Here is a 15,245-nt window from a genome sequence, read left to right as displayed (position 1 = left end):
GGTGCACGATATTTAAGGAAGTCTAGAGGTTTTGCTCACCTGAGGTAGAGTATCTCATGATAAGCTGTAGACCACACTATCTACCTAGAGATTTTTCATCTGTATTTTTTGTAGCTGTCTACATACCACCACAGACTAGCTGTCTGCAGACCACCTATATCCATCCTGCCCTGCCTTTCTAAAATCTTTGAAAGCCAAGTTAATAAACAGATCACCGACCATTTCAAATCCCACCGTACCTTCTCCACTATGCAATCTGGTTTCCGAGTTGGTCATGGGTGCACCTCAGCCAAGCTCAAGGTCCTAAACGATATCATAACCGCCATTGATAAAAGACAGTACTGTGCAGCCGTCTTCATCGACCTGGCCAAGGCTTTCGACTCTGTCAATCACTGCATTCTTATCAGCAACCTCAATAGCCTTCACTTCTCAAATGACTGCCTCGACTGGTTCACTAACTACTTCTCAGATAGAGTTCAGTGTGTCAAATCGGAGGGCCTGTTGTCCGGACCTCTGCAGTCTCTATGGAGGGGTTCAATTCTCGGGCAGACTCTTTTCTCTGTATACATCAATGATGTCGCTCTTGCTGCTGGTGATTCTCTGATCCACCTCTACGCAGACGACACCATTCAGTATACATCTGGCCCTTCTTTGGACACTGTGCTAACAAACCTCCAAACAAACTTCAACGCCATTCAACACGTCTTCTGTGGCCTCCAACTGCTTTTAAATGCTAGTAAAACTAAGTGCATGCTCTTCAATCGATTGCTGCCCGCACCCTCCCGCCCGACTAGCATCACTACTCTGGACGGTTCTAACCTAGAATATGTGAACAACTACAAATACCTAGGTGTCTGGTTAGACCGTAAACTCTCCTTCCAGACTCACATTAAGCACCTCCAATCCAAAATTAAATCTAGAATCGGCATACTATTTCGCAAACAAAGCCTCCTTCACTCATGCCGCCATTATTAGTCTGGTATTCGTCTGGTAGGCTCGTGTCAATGGGCAGCTCTCGGCTGTGCTTCCTTTTGTAGTCTGTAATAGTTTGCAAGCCCTGACACATCCGATAACCACCGGAGCCGGTGTAGCACGATTCGATCTTAGTCCTGTATTGACGCTTTTCCTGTTTGATGGTTCATCGGGTTTTCTTAGAAGCTTCCGGGTTAGAATCCTGCTCCTTGAAAGCGGCAGCTCTAAACTTAGCTCAGTGCGAATGTTGCCTGTAATCCATGGCTTCTGGTCGGGGTATGTACACTACCATTCAGAAGTTTGGGGTCACTTAGAAATGTCCTTGTTTTCCATAAAAAAATACATGAAATTAGTTGCAAAATGATTAGGAAATATATTCAAGACGTTGACAAGGTTATAAATAATGATTTTTAATTGAAATAATAATTGTGTCCTTCAAACTTTGCTTTCATCAAAGATTTCTCCATTTGCAGCAGCTACAGCCTTGCAGACCTTTGGCATTCTAGTTGCCAATTTGTTGAGGTAATCTGAAGAGATTTTACCCCATGCTTCCTGAAGCACCTCCCACAAGTTGGATTGGCTTGATGGACAATTCTTACGTACCATAGATGCTCCCACAACAGCTCAATAGGGTTGAGATTCTGAGAATCTGCCACTCCATCATAAACAGAATACAAGCTGACTGTTTCTTCCCTAAAAAAAGCATGCATAGTTTGGAGCTGTGCTTTGGGTCATTGTCCTGTTGAAGAAAGAAATTGGCTCCAATTTAGGGCCATCCACAGGGTATGGAATAGCGTTGTAAAATTGATGATAGCCTTGCTTCTTCAAGATCCCTTTTACCCTGTCCAAATCTCCCACTTTACCAACACCAAAGCACCCCCAGGCCATCACATTGCCTCCACCATGCTTGACAGATGACGTCAAGCCATCCTCCAGTATCTTTTCATTTTTTCTGCGTCTCACAAATGTTCTTCTTTGTGATCCAAACACCTCAAACTTAGATCCGTCTGTCCACAACACTTTTCTTCCAATCTTCCTCTGTCCAGTGTCTGTGTTCTTTTGCTCATCTGAGTCTTTTATTTTTATTGGCCAGTCTGAGATATGGCTTTTTCTTTGCAACTCTGCCTAGGAGGCCAGCGTCCCGGAGTCACCTCCTCACTGTTGACATTCAGACTGGTGTTTTGTGGGTACTATTTAATGAAGCTGCCAGTTGAGGACTTGTGAGGCGTCTGTTTCTCAAACAAGACAATCTAATGTACTTGTGCTCTTGCTCAGTTGTGCACTGGGGCCTCCCACTCCTCTTTCTATTCTGGTTAGGGCCAGTTTGCGTTGTTCTGTGAAGGGAGTAGTACACAGCATTGTACCAGATCTTCAGTTTATTGGCAATTTTTCGCATGGAATAGCCTTCATTTCTCAGAACAAGAATAGGCTGATGAGTTTCAGGAGAAAAGTCTTTGTTTTTGGCCATTTTGAGCCTGTAATCGAACCCACAAATGCTGATGCTCCAGATACTCAACTAGTCTAAAGAAGGACAGTTTTATTGCTTCTTTAATCAACACAACAGTTTTCAGGTGTGCTAGCATAATTGCAAAAGGGTGCTCTAATGATCAGTTAGCTATTTAAAATGCTAAACTTGGATTAGCTAACACAACGTGCCTTTGGAACACAGGAGTGATGATTGCTGATAATGGGTCTCTGTATGCCTATGTAGATATTCCATAAAAAATCTGCCGTTTCCAGCTACAATAGACATTTACAACATTGGGGCGGCAGGTAGCCTAGTGGTTAGAGCGTTGGACTAGTAACCGGAAGGTTGAAAAATCGAATCCCCGAGCTGACATGGTAGAAATCTGTCCTTCTGCCCTTGAACAAGGTAGTTAACCCACTGTTCCTAGGCCGTCATTGAAAATAAGAATTTGTTCTTTAACTGACTTGCCTGGTTAAATCAAGGATTTTTTTTAACAATGTCTAACAATGTCTACATGTCTACATGGTATTTTTGATGTTATTTTAATGGACAAAATATTTAGCTTTTCTTTCAAAAACAAGGAAATTTCTAAGTGACCCCAAACATTTGAACGGTAGTGTACGTACAGTCACTGGGGAGACGACGTCCTCGATGCACTTATTGATAAAGCCAGTGATTGATGTGGTGTACTTCTCAACGCCATCGGAAGAATCCCGGAACATATTCCAGTCTTTGCTAGCAAAACAGTCCTGCATCTGCTTCATCTAACCACTTTTTTATAGACCGAGTCACTGGTGCTTCCTGCTTTAATTTTTGCTTGTAAGCAGGAATCAGGAGGATAGAATTATGGTCAAATTTGCCAAATGGAGGGCGAGGGACAGCTTTGTACGCGTCTCTGTGTGTGGAGTAAAGGTGGTCTAGAATTTTTTTCTCTCTGGTTGCACATTTAACATGCTGATAGAAATTAGGTAAAACTGATTTAAGTTTCCCTGCATTAAAGTCCCCATCCACTAGGAGCGCCACCTCTGGATGAGCGTTTTCCTGTTTGCTTATGGCGGTATACAGCTCATTGGGTGTGGTTTTAGTACCAGCATCGGTCTGTGGTGGTAGACAGCTATGAAAAATACAGATGAAAACTCTCTAGGTAGATAGTGTGGTCTACAGCTTATCATGAGATACTCTACCTCAGGCGAGCAAACCCCTGAGACTTCCTTAGGTATCGTGCACCAGCTGTTGTTTACATATATGCATAGGCCTCCGTCCTGTGTCTTACCAGAGGCTGTTGTTCTATACTGCCCAAAAACTCGACATATGTATGTTCTTAATGTCATCATTCATCCACGACTCGGTGAAACATAAGATATTACAGTTTTTAATGTCCCGTTGGTAAGATATACATGCTTTCAGTTAGTCCCATTTATTTTTCCAGCGATTTAATGTTAGTTAGCAGAATTGAAGGCAAAGGACAGATTAGGCACCCTGATCTTTTCCCGTAAAATCTCTGTTTCCTTCTCTAGTGAATGATGGGGATCTGGGCCTGGTCGGGTGTCTGTAGTACAGTACATATCCCGCCCAACTCATTGAAGAAAAACTCTTTGTCTAATCTGAGGTGAGTAATGGCAGTTCTGATGTCCAGAAGCTCTTTCGGTCATAAGAGACGGAAGCGGCAACATTATGTACAAAACAAGTTATGAACAACGCAAAAAAAAATAAAAAAATATCATGGTTGGTTAAGAGTCAATAAGACGGCAGCCATCCCCTCCGGTGCCATTATACTTTTCAATCACTTTTTGACAGCATCCCTTTTGATTTAAACTAAACTTTCTATACACGCTTGCCCATGGAAGAAGAGGTCAGAAAGGGAATTTTTGGACGTGAATCCCAAAACATTCAGGAGATAACGGTGCTCAAACTTAATATACTTTTAAATGACTAAAACCAAATCGAAATTGTGTAGAAATGATAATGGTCCTACATTCATACAATTTATTGACCGTGTTCAGCTCACACATTTACTGAAATGAAAGCTAGACAGTCAGGAAGCATAGAAAATAAAAAATAACATGGATAGAGGACTATTTTTATCATATGTTGACAGCGAGGAAATAACACATTTTCAGTGCAGCCCTCCGGACCTCAGTGAAGACTGAATTGCTGCCCCAGGGAAAAATTGGTTTGACACCCTTGACTTAAATGGTCAAGTCTATTCTATGATCTATATTTCTATGATTTCAATAGGTTTTCTATGGAGGATTAACAGTATAATTTAAAACAACAGATATTCCCATTCAAGTCAAAATTATCTGATTATATGATATGTGGACCTCCAACCATTTTTGTGGTACCATTTGAATGTTGACATTGCTATTTTATTCACATTTTAGTACATGTATTAGCCAAAACATGATACCCACCCTGTATTCAAGAGCATGTTGTGTTTCAACCGATGGCGGGCACAACACAAACACTTCAGATTATTTTTTTCTAGAAATTATAAAATAGTTTGACAACCCTGTTTGTAAGCTTATAAATGATATAAATCTCAACCATTTATCTTTTCCAGTGATTAAGACGTGGATGTCTCATGGTATGATTGGGTATACAAAAGCCGTCTACTTCGAGCACTTTTATCTCTTGAATGTTTTGGCATTCAGGTCCAAAAAGTAACTTTGAGCAAATATGTATGGAAGGTTTCATTCAAATTAAAAGGGGTGATGTCAAAAACAGTTTGAATTCAAATGGATTTACCCTATGACACACAAAGACACAAACAGCAGCTCTCACAAACAGCCCTGGAATTGATACTAAATGAATCTCCTAATGTGTTGTTGTTTCATAGCAACTAGAAACCCCTCCTGTGACCCTGATCCACTGATCTGAGAGCCTGATTAAACATGCAAACATACAAACACCCCCACCCCCCCACACACACGCACTGTTGATGCACAAACACCCTGCATAAAAACAAAATGAACACAAATACACAGGGATTATGCTTGCTCCAGTGTGAAGCATTGGGAGGTCAATAAAAACAGTAAACGCTATGCAAGCATTTAAATAGCAAACCCATGTGGTTGGTTCACTATCTCCATAGCCCCCATGTTGGCCAGAGTAGGCAGAGTTACATCCTTGAATAGGCTTGTTCTAACAAGATGTCTTCTTGATCACTGTGCTCAAGGTTTTCCAACCCCCTGGCTGCATCTAAATTGGCTTAAAGTGCATAGTTTCCTTATCTGCTTTCCTTCATGATGACCACTTCTCCAAAGCAGCAGGAGGCAATAGGTGAAAACAATAATGGAAACATATCCAACTAATCCATCAATCAATGGGACAAAAGGAAGGTAGAGAAATAGATTAATTCAATCACAGTATTAGAGCACAGGTCTGTTGTCCTTGGGAGTTGGGAAGAGCAGATTGGGCCATTTTTTAGATAATCTTTTGAGGAAGAGTTGTTAGAATCAGTTTAAGTTTTCAATTCTCTACTTTCAAATCCTTAATCCATATGCATATAAATTCAATGGAATACCCCCATATTCAGTTCCTGTAAAATTGAAATAATTACATACGCAGAATTAAGAGGATAGGACTACGAATCTACACTCACAGGAACTCTCACACACTCTCCCTATGTTTACACGTTTACTGTGAAGCACAAGGATTATTGCCTAGATTACTTGGCAGTAGCATGTGTTGTGCTTTGACAACAATGAAAGAAAAAGAGCCATTGATGAAGTATTATAAATGAAAGGGAAAGGAGGATACCTAGTCACTTGTACAACTGAATGCCTTCAACTGAAATGTGTGGTAAAGGCTCTTAACCTTTATACAATAACCCTTCTCAAATCCTTATCTCACACTTTGAAGTAGATTATTTTACCGCAGCCAAAAACATTCTGGAATATGACCCTCAAGCCCTTTATTTCTATGTTTAGTCTATGTATTTTATATCTGTTCTATAAATACAGCATGTTCTGGTATGTTCTAATCTAATTCATGTTCTAATCTACCATTCTCCTCTTTCTCTGTTTATAGAATGTTTGAGTGGCATGTATAAACCTTCTTTTATACTTCACTTTTACTTGTGTTATTATTACTAACATTAGTAGTAGTAGTAGCAGTAGCAGTAGCAGTAGTAGTAATAGTATTAGTGCTATAGTGCTTGTGTTGACCTCTTGCTCCTTTGTAGCATTTCAAAATAAACCTGTCCATGCCCAAACCTGTCCATGCATTTCAGAGCAGGCCCCTCCCAAATGTCTCTTACTGTACTTTCACCTTACATGACTTTGAAAGGCAGAAATCCAAAGGCAGACGGTTTACAGAACTCTCAGTGGTACAGGATGTACAGTACAAACCTGTATGGGGTCATTTGGTGGTGCTGTGTATTGAATATTATGCAAAGGGAAGAAATGGTAAGGTCCAACAATGCTCTCTGTTTACTTTAATACAGATCTTTACACCAATAGCAGTAGAGCAAGGTCTGACATACAACTAAAACATATGTTTTAGATGTCATACCCACAGTATATTATTAGAATGGTTTAATGCAAAGTAATGGAAGAAGCAGGAGCTCTGTAAGAATGCTCCAAATAGTATGCCTAAATTAAATCAAAGTAACTTCAAACCAAGTTTTATGGCAACGCAATATTGTGCTAATTACCCATAATATTAGGTAGCCTACATTTGTCAGTTGGTTGAACTATCCTTTTAAAGGTAGGCCCATATGGTCACTTAAATGTCAATGTTCTTAAATAGTTTTCTGACATTGAAAGTTGGCTGTAGTTCCGTGACTGCAATAGCTAACTTGAGTCTAAATTACTAAGAGTACATAGGCCTGGAATTAGCTACTACTATTAGCATGCTATTTCAGTGTCAGCCATTTAAGATCCACATAGTTTCCCCCCATCATTCTGTGGACATTTTTCGGGGTAAGAAACTGTTTAAAGTATTTTTTAAATATTGTGAATTACAACACTTTGTAATTAAGTAGTGACTCATTGTTAATAATCCCTTCCTTCAATCACATCTCATTTCAATCACCATCTATCTAGAACAAGCATCATCCATCCCAATTACTGCCACACATCTATATGCATTACTGAGTCATCAACTGATGAAGTTATGTTAGCACACAGGGTCTCAGATTTTGTCCAACACTCTGTCTGTTTCTCCATGGAGTTCCAATAACTGACTCTCTACGGGGACCCAGTTGATGGTTGCACCATGGAGCAACAGCATGCCAAGCAAGCTATCCACCGACTCTGAGCAGGATCCCTTAATCACCGACACAGCGCATGCATTCTCCCTAACCAAATTAGATATGACATTTCAGGACCTAAATTAAGGGTGGAAAACCAGCTACGCTGTTTATAGGTAAAAGTGGGACTTAGTGTTTGGCTGTCTTTTTGGGCAAACTGGTAGTTCAGGTTGAGGTGATGGTACTCACAGCACTGACTAATGAATGTGAAATTGACTCTGACATTCCCTCCTCCTCATCAGACTTAGAATACCCACTGATAGCCATTTGAGATAAAACATGAATAGTACTTCAGAACTTGGGTGTGTATTATGATACATTTTTGAATGGCCTTCAATATTAAGGATGTGCCATTATTTCTAATCAGACAAAAGGGTGTGGTAAATAAAAGGTGCCTGTACTACAACTGTGAACAGAAGTTGTGCAGCACTGAAATGTACAGCCAGGAATCTACTACCACAACCCCTTAGTATTATGAGGCTGTTATGTGACTCTTGACACTGATGTAACTCTTGACAGATTGATAGCCTGTAAATTACAGTGAACATCAGGTGAATTAAGGTCACTATGCTCCTGAAAAGTTTATGGGCTGACAGCATGTCATCTTTGTTGATCAATCTCATATGGTGAGAGAGCTTTATGATTGGCTGGCAGATGCAGAGCGTTGCTTTCTCTCAAGTAACAGCATGCACTGCAGCTCTGCCAAGTGAGTCCTACAGCCAATGGCATTCACTGCATCATGTTCACGATGCAAACATTGCCATGTGACAGGGAGCTGGATAGCCAATTGCACTTTAGATGAAGTTCAGTTCATGGTAAACCCACCAGAGGGTCAAATTATTCCTTGAAAAAATTGTATATTAGTTAACAGTAGAGGATGCTCTATGTTCTCTTTTTCTGACTCAAAGATATATATGATAAAGGTAAATTATTCTAATACAAGATCTCTGAGAGCATCACATTACATATCCATCAAGTTCAACTCTACCAAATATTTAGTGAAGTCAACTACATATTTTTGCTGAGTTTCAGCCCAAATCAGACACATTACAAAGGGCTCTGTCTGTTATGTAATCTCTGAACTGTATGTCAAATCAAATTTCAAATCAAATGTATTTATATAGCCCTTCTTACATCAACTGATATCTCAAAGTGCTGTACAGAAACCCAGCCTAAAACCCCAAACAGCAACCAATGCAGGTGTAGAAGCATGGTGGCTAGGAAAAACTCCCTAGAAAGGCCAAAACCTAGGAAGAAACCTAGAGAGGAACCAGGCTATGAGGGGTGGCCAGTCCACTTCTGGCTGTGCCGGGTGGAGAGTATAACAGAACATGGCCAAGATGTTCAAATGTTCATAAATTACCTATGTCCCATAGGACAGGATCTCATTGTCAAACTCGGATGAGTAACTTGACTGTTAGCTCAGGGTTTATTTACATTGAACAATGTAATAATTATTTTATTGTTTTTCAGGGGATGCAATACTCGGAAGAGCCTTATATCGTGTCAGCACATACTCAATGGAAGGAAGAAACCAAATGACCCCCAGCTTTGGCAGAGCTCCAAGTCCTATCAAAGTCAAATGAATAGACATGGTACACTCAATACACTGTTTCCCCAGTTCCCCTCCCCTCTGCGACAAGGATAGAGTCATACTAGTAAAATGGGAACATCCCTGCAACAGGAACACAACCAGCTGCTAGTACAGACCACAGACAAACAGGAATTGTTGTTGATAGGCCAGCTGTTTACTGCATGGAAGAGAATGAGGAAATCGGTATTGTACTCCGAACCTAATAAACATCTTTCACATATAAATGAAATCCATTCCCTATAATGACTTTATTTTAAGCCCTGTGATGTGTTAAGGAAATATACCACGTACTCGAATGACCTGAAAATACAACGCAGCAGCAGGTCTAGGGACAGGCTGTAGTACAGACACGCCCCACGTGAACACGATAGTCGCCCCTTATATGGTCATGAGGGCGCTCTTTGACTGGAGCGTCCGAGTTCAGTACGATTCAGAGAAATCAGAAATGTACTCCATGTGCTAACCACTGATTTTGCGCATAATAGATCGTGCATTCTGATGCATTGACATGTACATCTGCACATATAATGCTTAAAACAAACATCATCGTTTATTACCATAATGTAATAATTGTTATTTATATAATCCGAAAATGAATCAATTATGGTTATTTCAACAATCCAGCAAATCTTTGTCAAACATTTGAAATATGCAGCATTTTAGAGTGGAGGGATGATATTGAAAATAATATTGCATGAAAACAATTGAATGATCGCTAATTGAGATTAAATACCTCTCAGTCAAAGGTTTTTGATTTCATGGGTTGTGGAATATAGCAATTTGCAACAAGAAATAAGTCAGAGATGTATGACAATTTGGTGTTATTGTAAAAACATAGTTTATTTGACCTACATAATATAGCTAGACAGTTACGAGTTATGTATTATGCCCAGTTGGCTAGATGTGCCAAGACTGAATAAAATCAGGGGAATCGTGCAGGTCTGTCTTTAAATAAGATATGAATAGTCAGAGTTGTGTTCAGAAAATATGTCATACATAATAAGGAATTATATAATGAAATAAATAAATATATAGAAATGAAATAATAGAAATGATGATTCTCACTATTTGAAATCATTTGAATGATGATCGAACCCACATTGGAAATGGTACATTCCGGATTCTACGTCATCTATTGTTTACAAAATATCGAGAGGGTTCATTGCTTACTTGCATTTCTGCCAAGCAACGTGGTGAGAGGAAGGAACTGAGCTACGCTCCCATTCATTTCGAAACTACAGCCAAGAAACACACAAAATACAACAAAATGCCTTGTCGAAAGGAGAACTATATCCTCTTGGAGCAGTCTGTTACCGTCGATTCAAAAGAAGTGGACGCTTTGGTCACGAAAATCGGTGAGGCGCTGCAGCTTCACAACAATAGTGCTAATCAAAAGACGATGTCATGTCTCCACGGTCTCACCAGCAACTGCAACAGTAGCAACATCAAACAAGCTAACAACAACAACAATGGTGTGGCCCTGCAAAAACGTACCGGGTGCTGTATACGGCTTCGAAACCGGAGGCAACGTAGTAACAGAGCTAGTCCGTACAGCTTCCCTGGCTCAAGTAACCAGGAGTGGGACCATTTCAAACGTTGGGACCGAAAGGGGATCAACGCAGCTGTCGAGGATGACCCACATCAGTTACTTCAGGAATTAATTTTGTCTGGGAATCTAATCAAAGAAGCGGTCAGGCGGCTGCAGTTCTCTACGACGGAGTGTGGAGATCTTTCGGACAAGCTGCAGTGCTGATGATGCGGACAATATATTCATTAATGATATGTTACCGACAACGTAAACTATTTTGCTGACATAGCTAGCTAGCTATAACGTTAGTCTACATGTTGAACGATTAAATGTCATGTTGGTAACGTCGTTAGCATGTCTACTTTGTGACCGTTAATTTAGGTTTTTAATTTAGCCAATGCGTTAGCTAGCTAGTTAACGTTAACCATGTTTGTTTGCAACTCCAACTTGATGGTTAGTTAGATTTTTGTTTATGGGTGGGGACTCTCCTTTTCACACTTCGTTGGCTTTTAGTTAGTAGCTAGTTATGTAAACCAAGTGAATGCTATGTCAACCAAGTGAAAGCTTTACGTTGACATTGTTTACAAATCTAATCTCAGGCCGCCAGCATTGCCTGTTTTGGTCCGTTAGTTTGAATCGGGTCGTTTCAAATCAAAGGTCTTACGTTACTAGTTAGCAAGCTAGGCTAGCGCCACACTCATGTCAGGGTGGATTCCTAACCCCCAGCAAGGCAGCACTGTGACTGCTCCGATAGCAGCTTTGTATTTCCTGTACGCAGAAGGAACGGGATCGACAACCAGCTACCAAACCGTGTAGGAGACGGGCGACATTTCAAATGGTTCTGACTAAATGTCTCTTCGACTGGCTGGGGGCGGTGTATTTTTTATTTTTTTTAAATTTTTTCTTCATAATGGGATGCGGATGTTTCATTTTCCCATTGTCTGTGTCAAGTGATTTACCATGACCACTTCGCAACGAAGTATTTTATAATGTTCCTGAGTATTCAGGCCTTTGTCTTAAATAAACAGTGTTTTTATTTTGTGTGTATGTGTATGCTTTTCGCCATCAGATAAAGGTTCCAATAAAATATAGCAAGTAACTACAGTATTTGGGAAGCCTGTCGACATACTATACAAAACGCTGCCGTATGTACACTGAACAAAAATATAAACATGCAACAATTTCATATTTTACTGCGTATATAAGGTAATCAGTACATTTGAAAAAAATCTTGGTTCCAATCTATGGATTTCACATATGCATTTGTTGGTCACATATACCTTAAAATAATTAGGGGAGTGGATCAGAATACCAGTCAGTATCTGGTGTGATCACAATTTGACTCATGGTACGCGACATCTCCTTCGCATTGGGTTGATTGTGTCCTGTGGAATATTTGCTCCTCTTCATTGGCTGTGCGAAGTCGGTGGATATTGGCGGGAACTGGAACAAGCTGTTGTACACGTCAAGTCAGAGCATCCCAAATGATCGATTGGTGACATATCTGGTGAGTATGCAAGCCATGAAAGAATTTTCAGCTTCCAGGAAACACGTATTGTCATGCTGAAACATGATGCGATGGCGGCGGACGAATGGCATGACAAGGTGCCTCTGGAGTTCGTCACCGTATCTCAGTGCATTCAAATTGTCATCGATAAAATGCAATAGTGTTCGTTTTCGGTAGTTTATGCCTGCCCATACCATAACCACACTGCCGCCATGGGGCACTCTGTTCACAACGTTGACATCAGCAAACCGATCGCATACACGCTGATATCTGCTACGTGCAGTTGAAACCCGGATTCATCCGTGAAGAGCAAACTTCTCCAGCGTGTCAGTGGCCATCGAAGGTGAGCATTTGCCCAATCAAGTCGGTTGCGACTCTAAACTATCGCCAGGTGAAAACCCTTGTGGGGACAAAGAGCACACAGAAATTATTAGGTTGCGCAAACCCACAGTTTCGTCAGGGTGGCTGGTCTCAGATAATCCTGGATGTGAAGGTCCTGGGCTGGCATGGTTATACATGGTCTGCAGTTTTGAGGCTGGTTGGATGTACTGCCAAATTCTCTAAACAACGTTGGAGGTGGCTTATAGTACATCAATTAGCATTACAATCTCTGGCAACAGTTCTTGTGGGCATTCCTGCAGTCAGCATACCAACTACAGTTCCCTCAATTTGAGACATCTGTGACATTGTGTTGTGTAACAAAACTGCACATGTTAGTGGCCTTTCATTGTCCCCAGCGCAATGTGCATCTGTGTAATGATCATGCTGTTTAATCAGCTTATTTATATGCCACGTCAGGTGGATGGATTATCTTGGCAAAAGGAGAAATTCTCACTAACAGGGATGTAAACATTTGTGCAATTTTTGGGGGGAGAAATATACTTTTCATGAGTGGAATATTTCCGCAATCTTTTATTTCAGCTCAAACAACATGGGATCAACACTTTACATGTTGTGTTTATATTTTTGTTCAGTGTAGTTTCATAGCTGATTATGTAACGGATGTGAAACGGCTAGCTAGTTAGCGGTGGTGCGCGCTAAATAGCGTTTCAATCGGTGACTCACTTGCTCTGAGACCTTGAAGTGGTGGTTCCCCTTGCTCTGCAAGGGCTGCAGCTTTTGTGGAGCGATGGGTAATGATGCTTCGTGGGTGACTGTTGTTGATGTGTGCAGAGGGTCCCAGGTTCGTGCCCGGCTATGGGAGAGGGGACGGTCTAAAGTTATACTGTTACATTGGTGCCGTGACCTGGATCACTGGTTGCTGCGGAAAAAGGAGGAGGTCAAAAGGGGGTGAGTGAAACGTCTAGCTAGTTAGCGGTGGTGCGCGCTAAATAGCGTTTCAATCGGTGACTTCACTTGCTCTGAGACCTTGAAGTAGTGGTTCCGGTCTAAAGTTATACTGTTACAATTACACTTTCCCCATTTTAAATGTAATGCTTTATTTATTCCATCAATTAATGCTCAAAAACATTTAACCCCTGTTCAATATGTTTTTCGGGAAAAATGTTGGGCCCTGCCTGTGTGTGGTGTAGCTGAACATCCAGTATGTTGGAAAGGACATATGTCCATTTTCTACAGTGTTATGTTCCAGGTTTGCCCCCAGTGGCCTACGCTACACTGGTTGACGAGAGTTTGTGGAAAACTTGTTTTGCCTCTTCTCTTTACTATATAGCCAGTGTGAGGGCCAATAAATTGTTGAAACGTCTCCTCCCCCATTAATTTTATACTGGATGTTCAGCTACACCTCTATCATTTATGGTCACAATAAAATATGTTCATGCAAATAAAGAATAGATGGTATCATGTTTTGGTTGTATTTCACTGGGGAACATTCTCACAATTGATTATCCAGAAATCACGCCCTGTTATGTCAAAGTGAATCTCCATAGATGTTTAGGGATCAAAAGATGCCAACATATGAAATGAAGATGAGAACCACCCAAATCCTTATTACTTTCTATATGACACAATAGAGTTTGTTCTGCAGTAGGCTACATTAGGAAAATGTTGCAATATTCCCTCTTTCTAGACTATGGTGTGACCCAAATCAGATCCATGTCCACACCTACAGTTGAAGTCGGAAGTTTACATACACTTTGGTTGGAGTCATTCAAACTAGTTTTTCAACCACTCCACAAATTTCTTGTTATCAAACTATAGTTTTGGCAAGTCTGTTAGGACATCTACCTTGTGCATGACACAAGTCAATTTTCCAACAATTGTTTACAGACAGAGTATTTCACTTATAATTCACTGTATCACAATTCCAGTGGGTCAGATGTTTACATACACTAACTTGACTATGCCTTTAAACAGCTTGGAATATTCCAGAAAATGATGTCATGGCTTTAGAAGCTTCTGATAGGCTAATTGATATAATTTGAGTCAATTGGAGGTGTACCTGTGGATGTATTTCAAGGCCTACCTTCAAACTCGGTGCCTCTTTGCTTGACATCATGCGAAAATCTAAAGAAATCAGTTAAAAACCTCTCTGGGATATGTGGGACGGTAGCGTCCCACCTTGCCAACAGCCAGTGAAAGTGCAGGGCGCCAAATTCAAAACAACAAAAATCTCATAATTAAAATTCCTCAAGCATACAAGTATTTTACACAATTTTAAAGATAAAAATTCTCATTAATCCAGCCACAGTATCTGATTTCAAAAATGCTTTACAGCGAAAGCTCCACAAACGATTTATGTTAGGTCACCACCAAGTCACAGAAAAACCCAGCCATTTTTCCATCCAAAGAGAGTCACAAAAAGCACAAATAGAGATAAAATGACTCACTAACCTTTGATGATCTTCATCAGATGACACTCATAGGACTTCATGTTACACAATACATGTATGTATTGTTCGCTAAAGTGCATATAAAAAAAATTCAGTATACATTGGCGCGTTACGTTCAGTAGTTCTAAAA

The 15,245-nt window shown here is 40.5% G+C and overlaps 1 protein-coding gene and 1 long non-coding RNA gene across 2 annotated transcripts; both read left to right on the top strand.

Moving 5' to 3' along the window:
• The first annotated feature begins 6,593 nt into the window (after positions 1–6,593).
• On the top strand, positions 6,594–9,517 carry LOC149984509 (uncharacterized). The gene is made up of 2 exons (XR_016493943.1): positions 6,594–6,849; positions 9,168–9,517. It is a non-coding gene; the product is annotated as an uncharacterized LOC149984509 (long non-coding RNA).
• Positions 9,518–10,441: 924 nt separating this feature from the next.
• Positions 10,442–11,852, top strand: LOC110513818 (GSK-3-binding protein). The gene has a single exon (XM_021593527.3). The coding sequence runs from the start codon at positions 10,556–10,558 to the stop codon at positions 11,039–11,041; it is 486 nt and encodes a 161-aa protein (XP_021449202.2). The 5' UTR covers positions 10,442–10,555; the 3' UTR covers positions 11,042–11,852.
• Positions 11,853–15,245: the final 3,393 nt, after the last annotated feature.

This window comes from Oncorhynchus mykiss, chromosome 3 (genome assembly GCF_057628025.1).
Source record: "Oncorhynchus mykiss isolate SJ-2025 chromosome 3, ASM5762802v1, whole genome shotgun sequence".
NCBI lineage: Eukaryota > Metazoa > Chordata > Actinopteri > Salmoniformes > Salmonidae > Oncorhynchus > Oncorhynchus mykiss.
Note: the sequence above shows the minus strand (reverse complement) of the source record. Positions and strands in the feature narration are given on the sequence as shown.

What these genes read in the sequence shown, in the direction of transcription:
- LOC110513818 (XM_021593527.3), top strand. Translation starts at nt 10,556, where the DNA reads ATGCCTTGTCGAAAGGAGAACTATATCCTCTTGGAGCAGTCTGTTACC.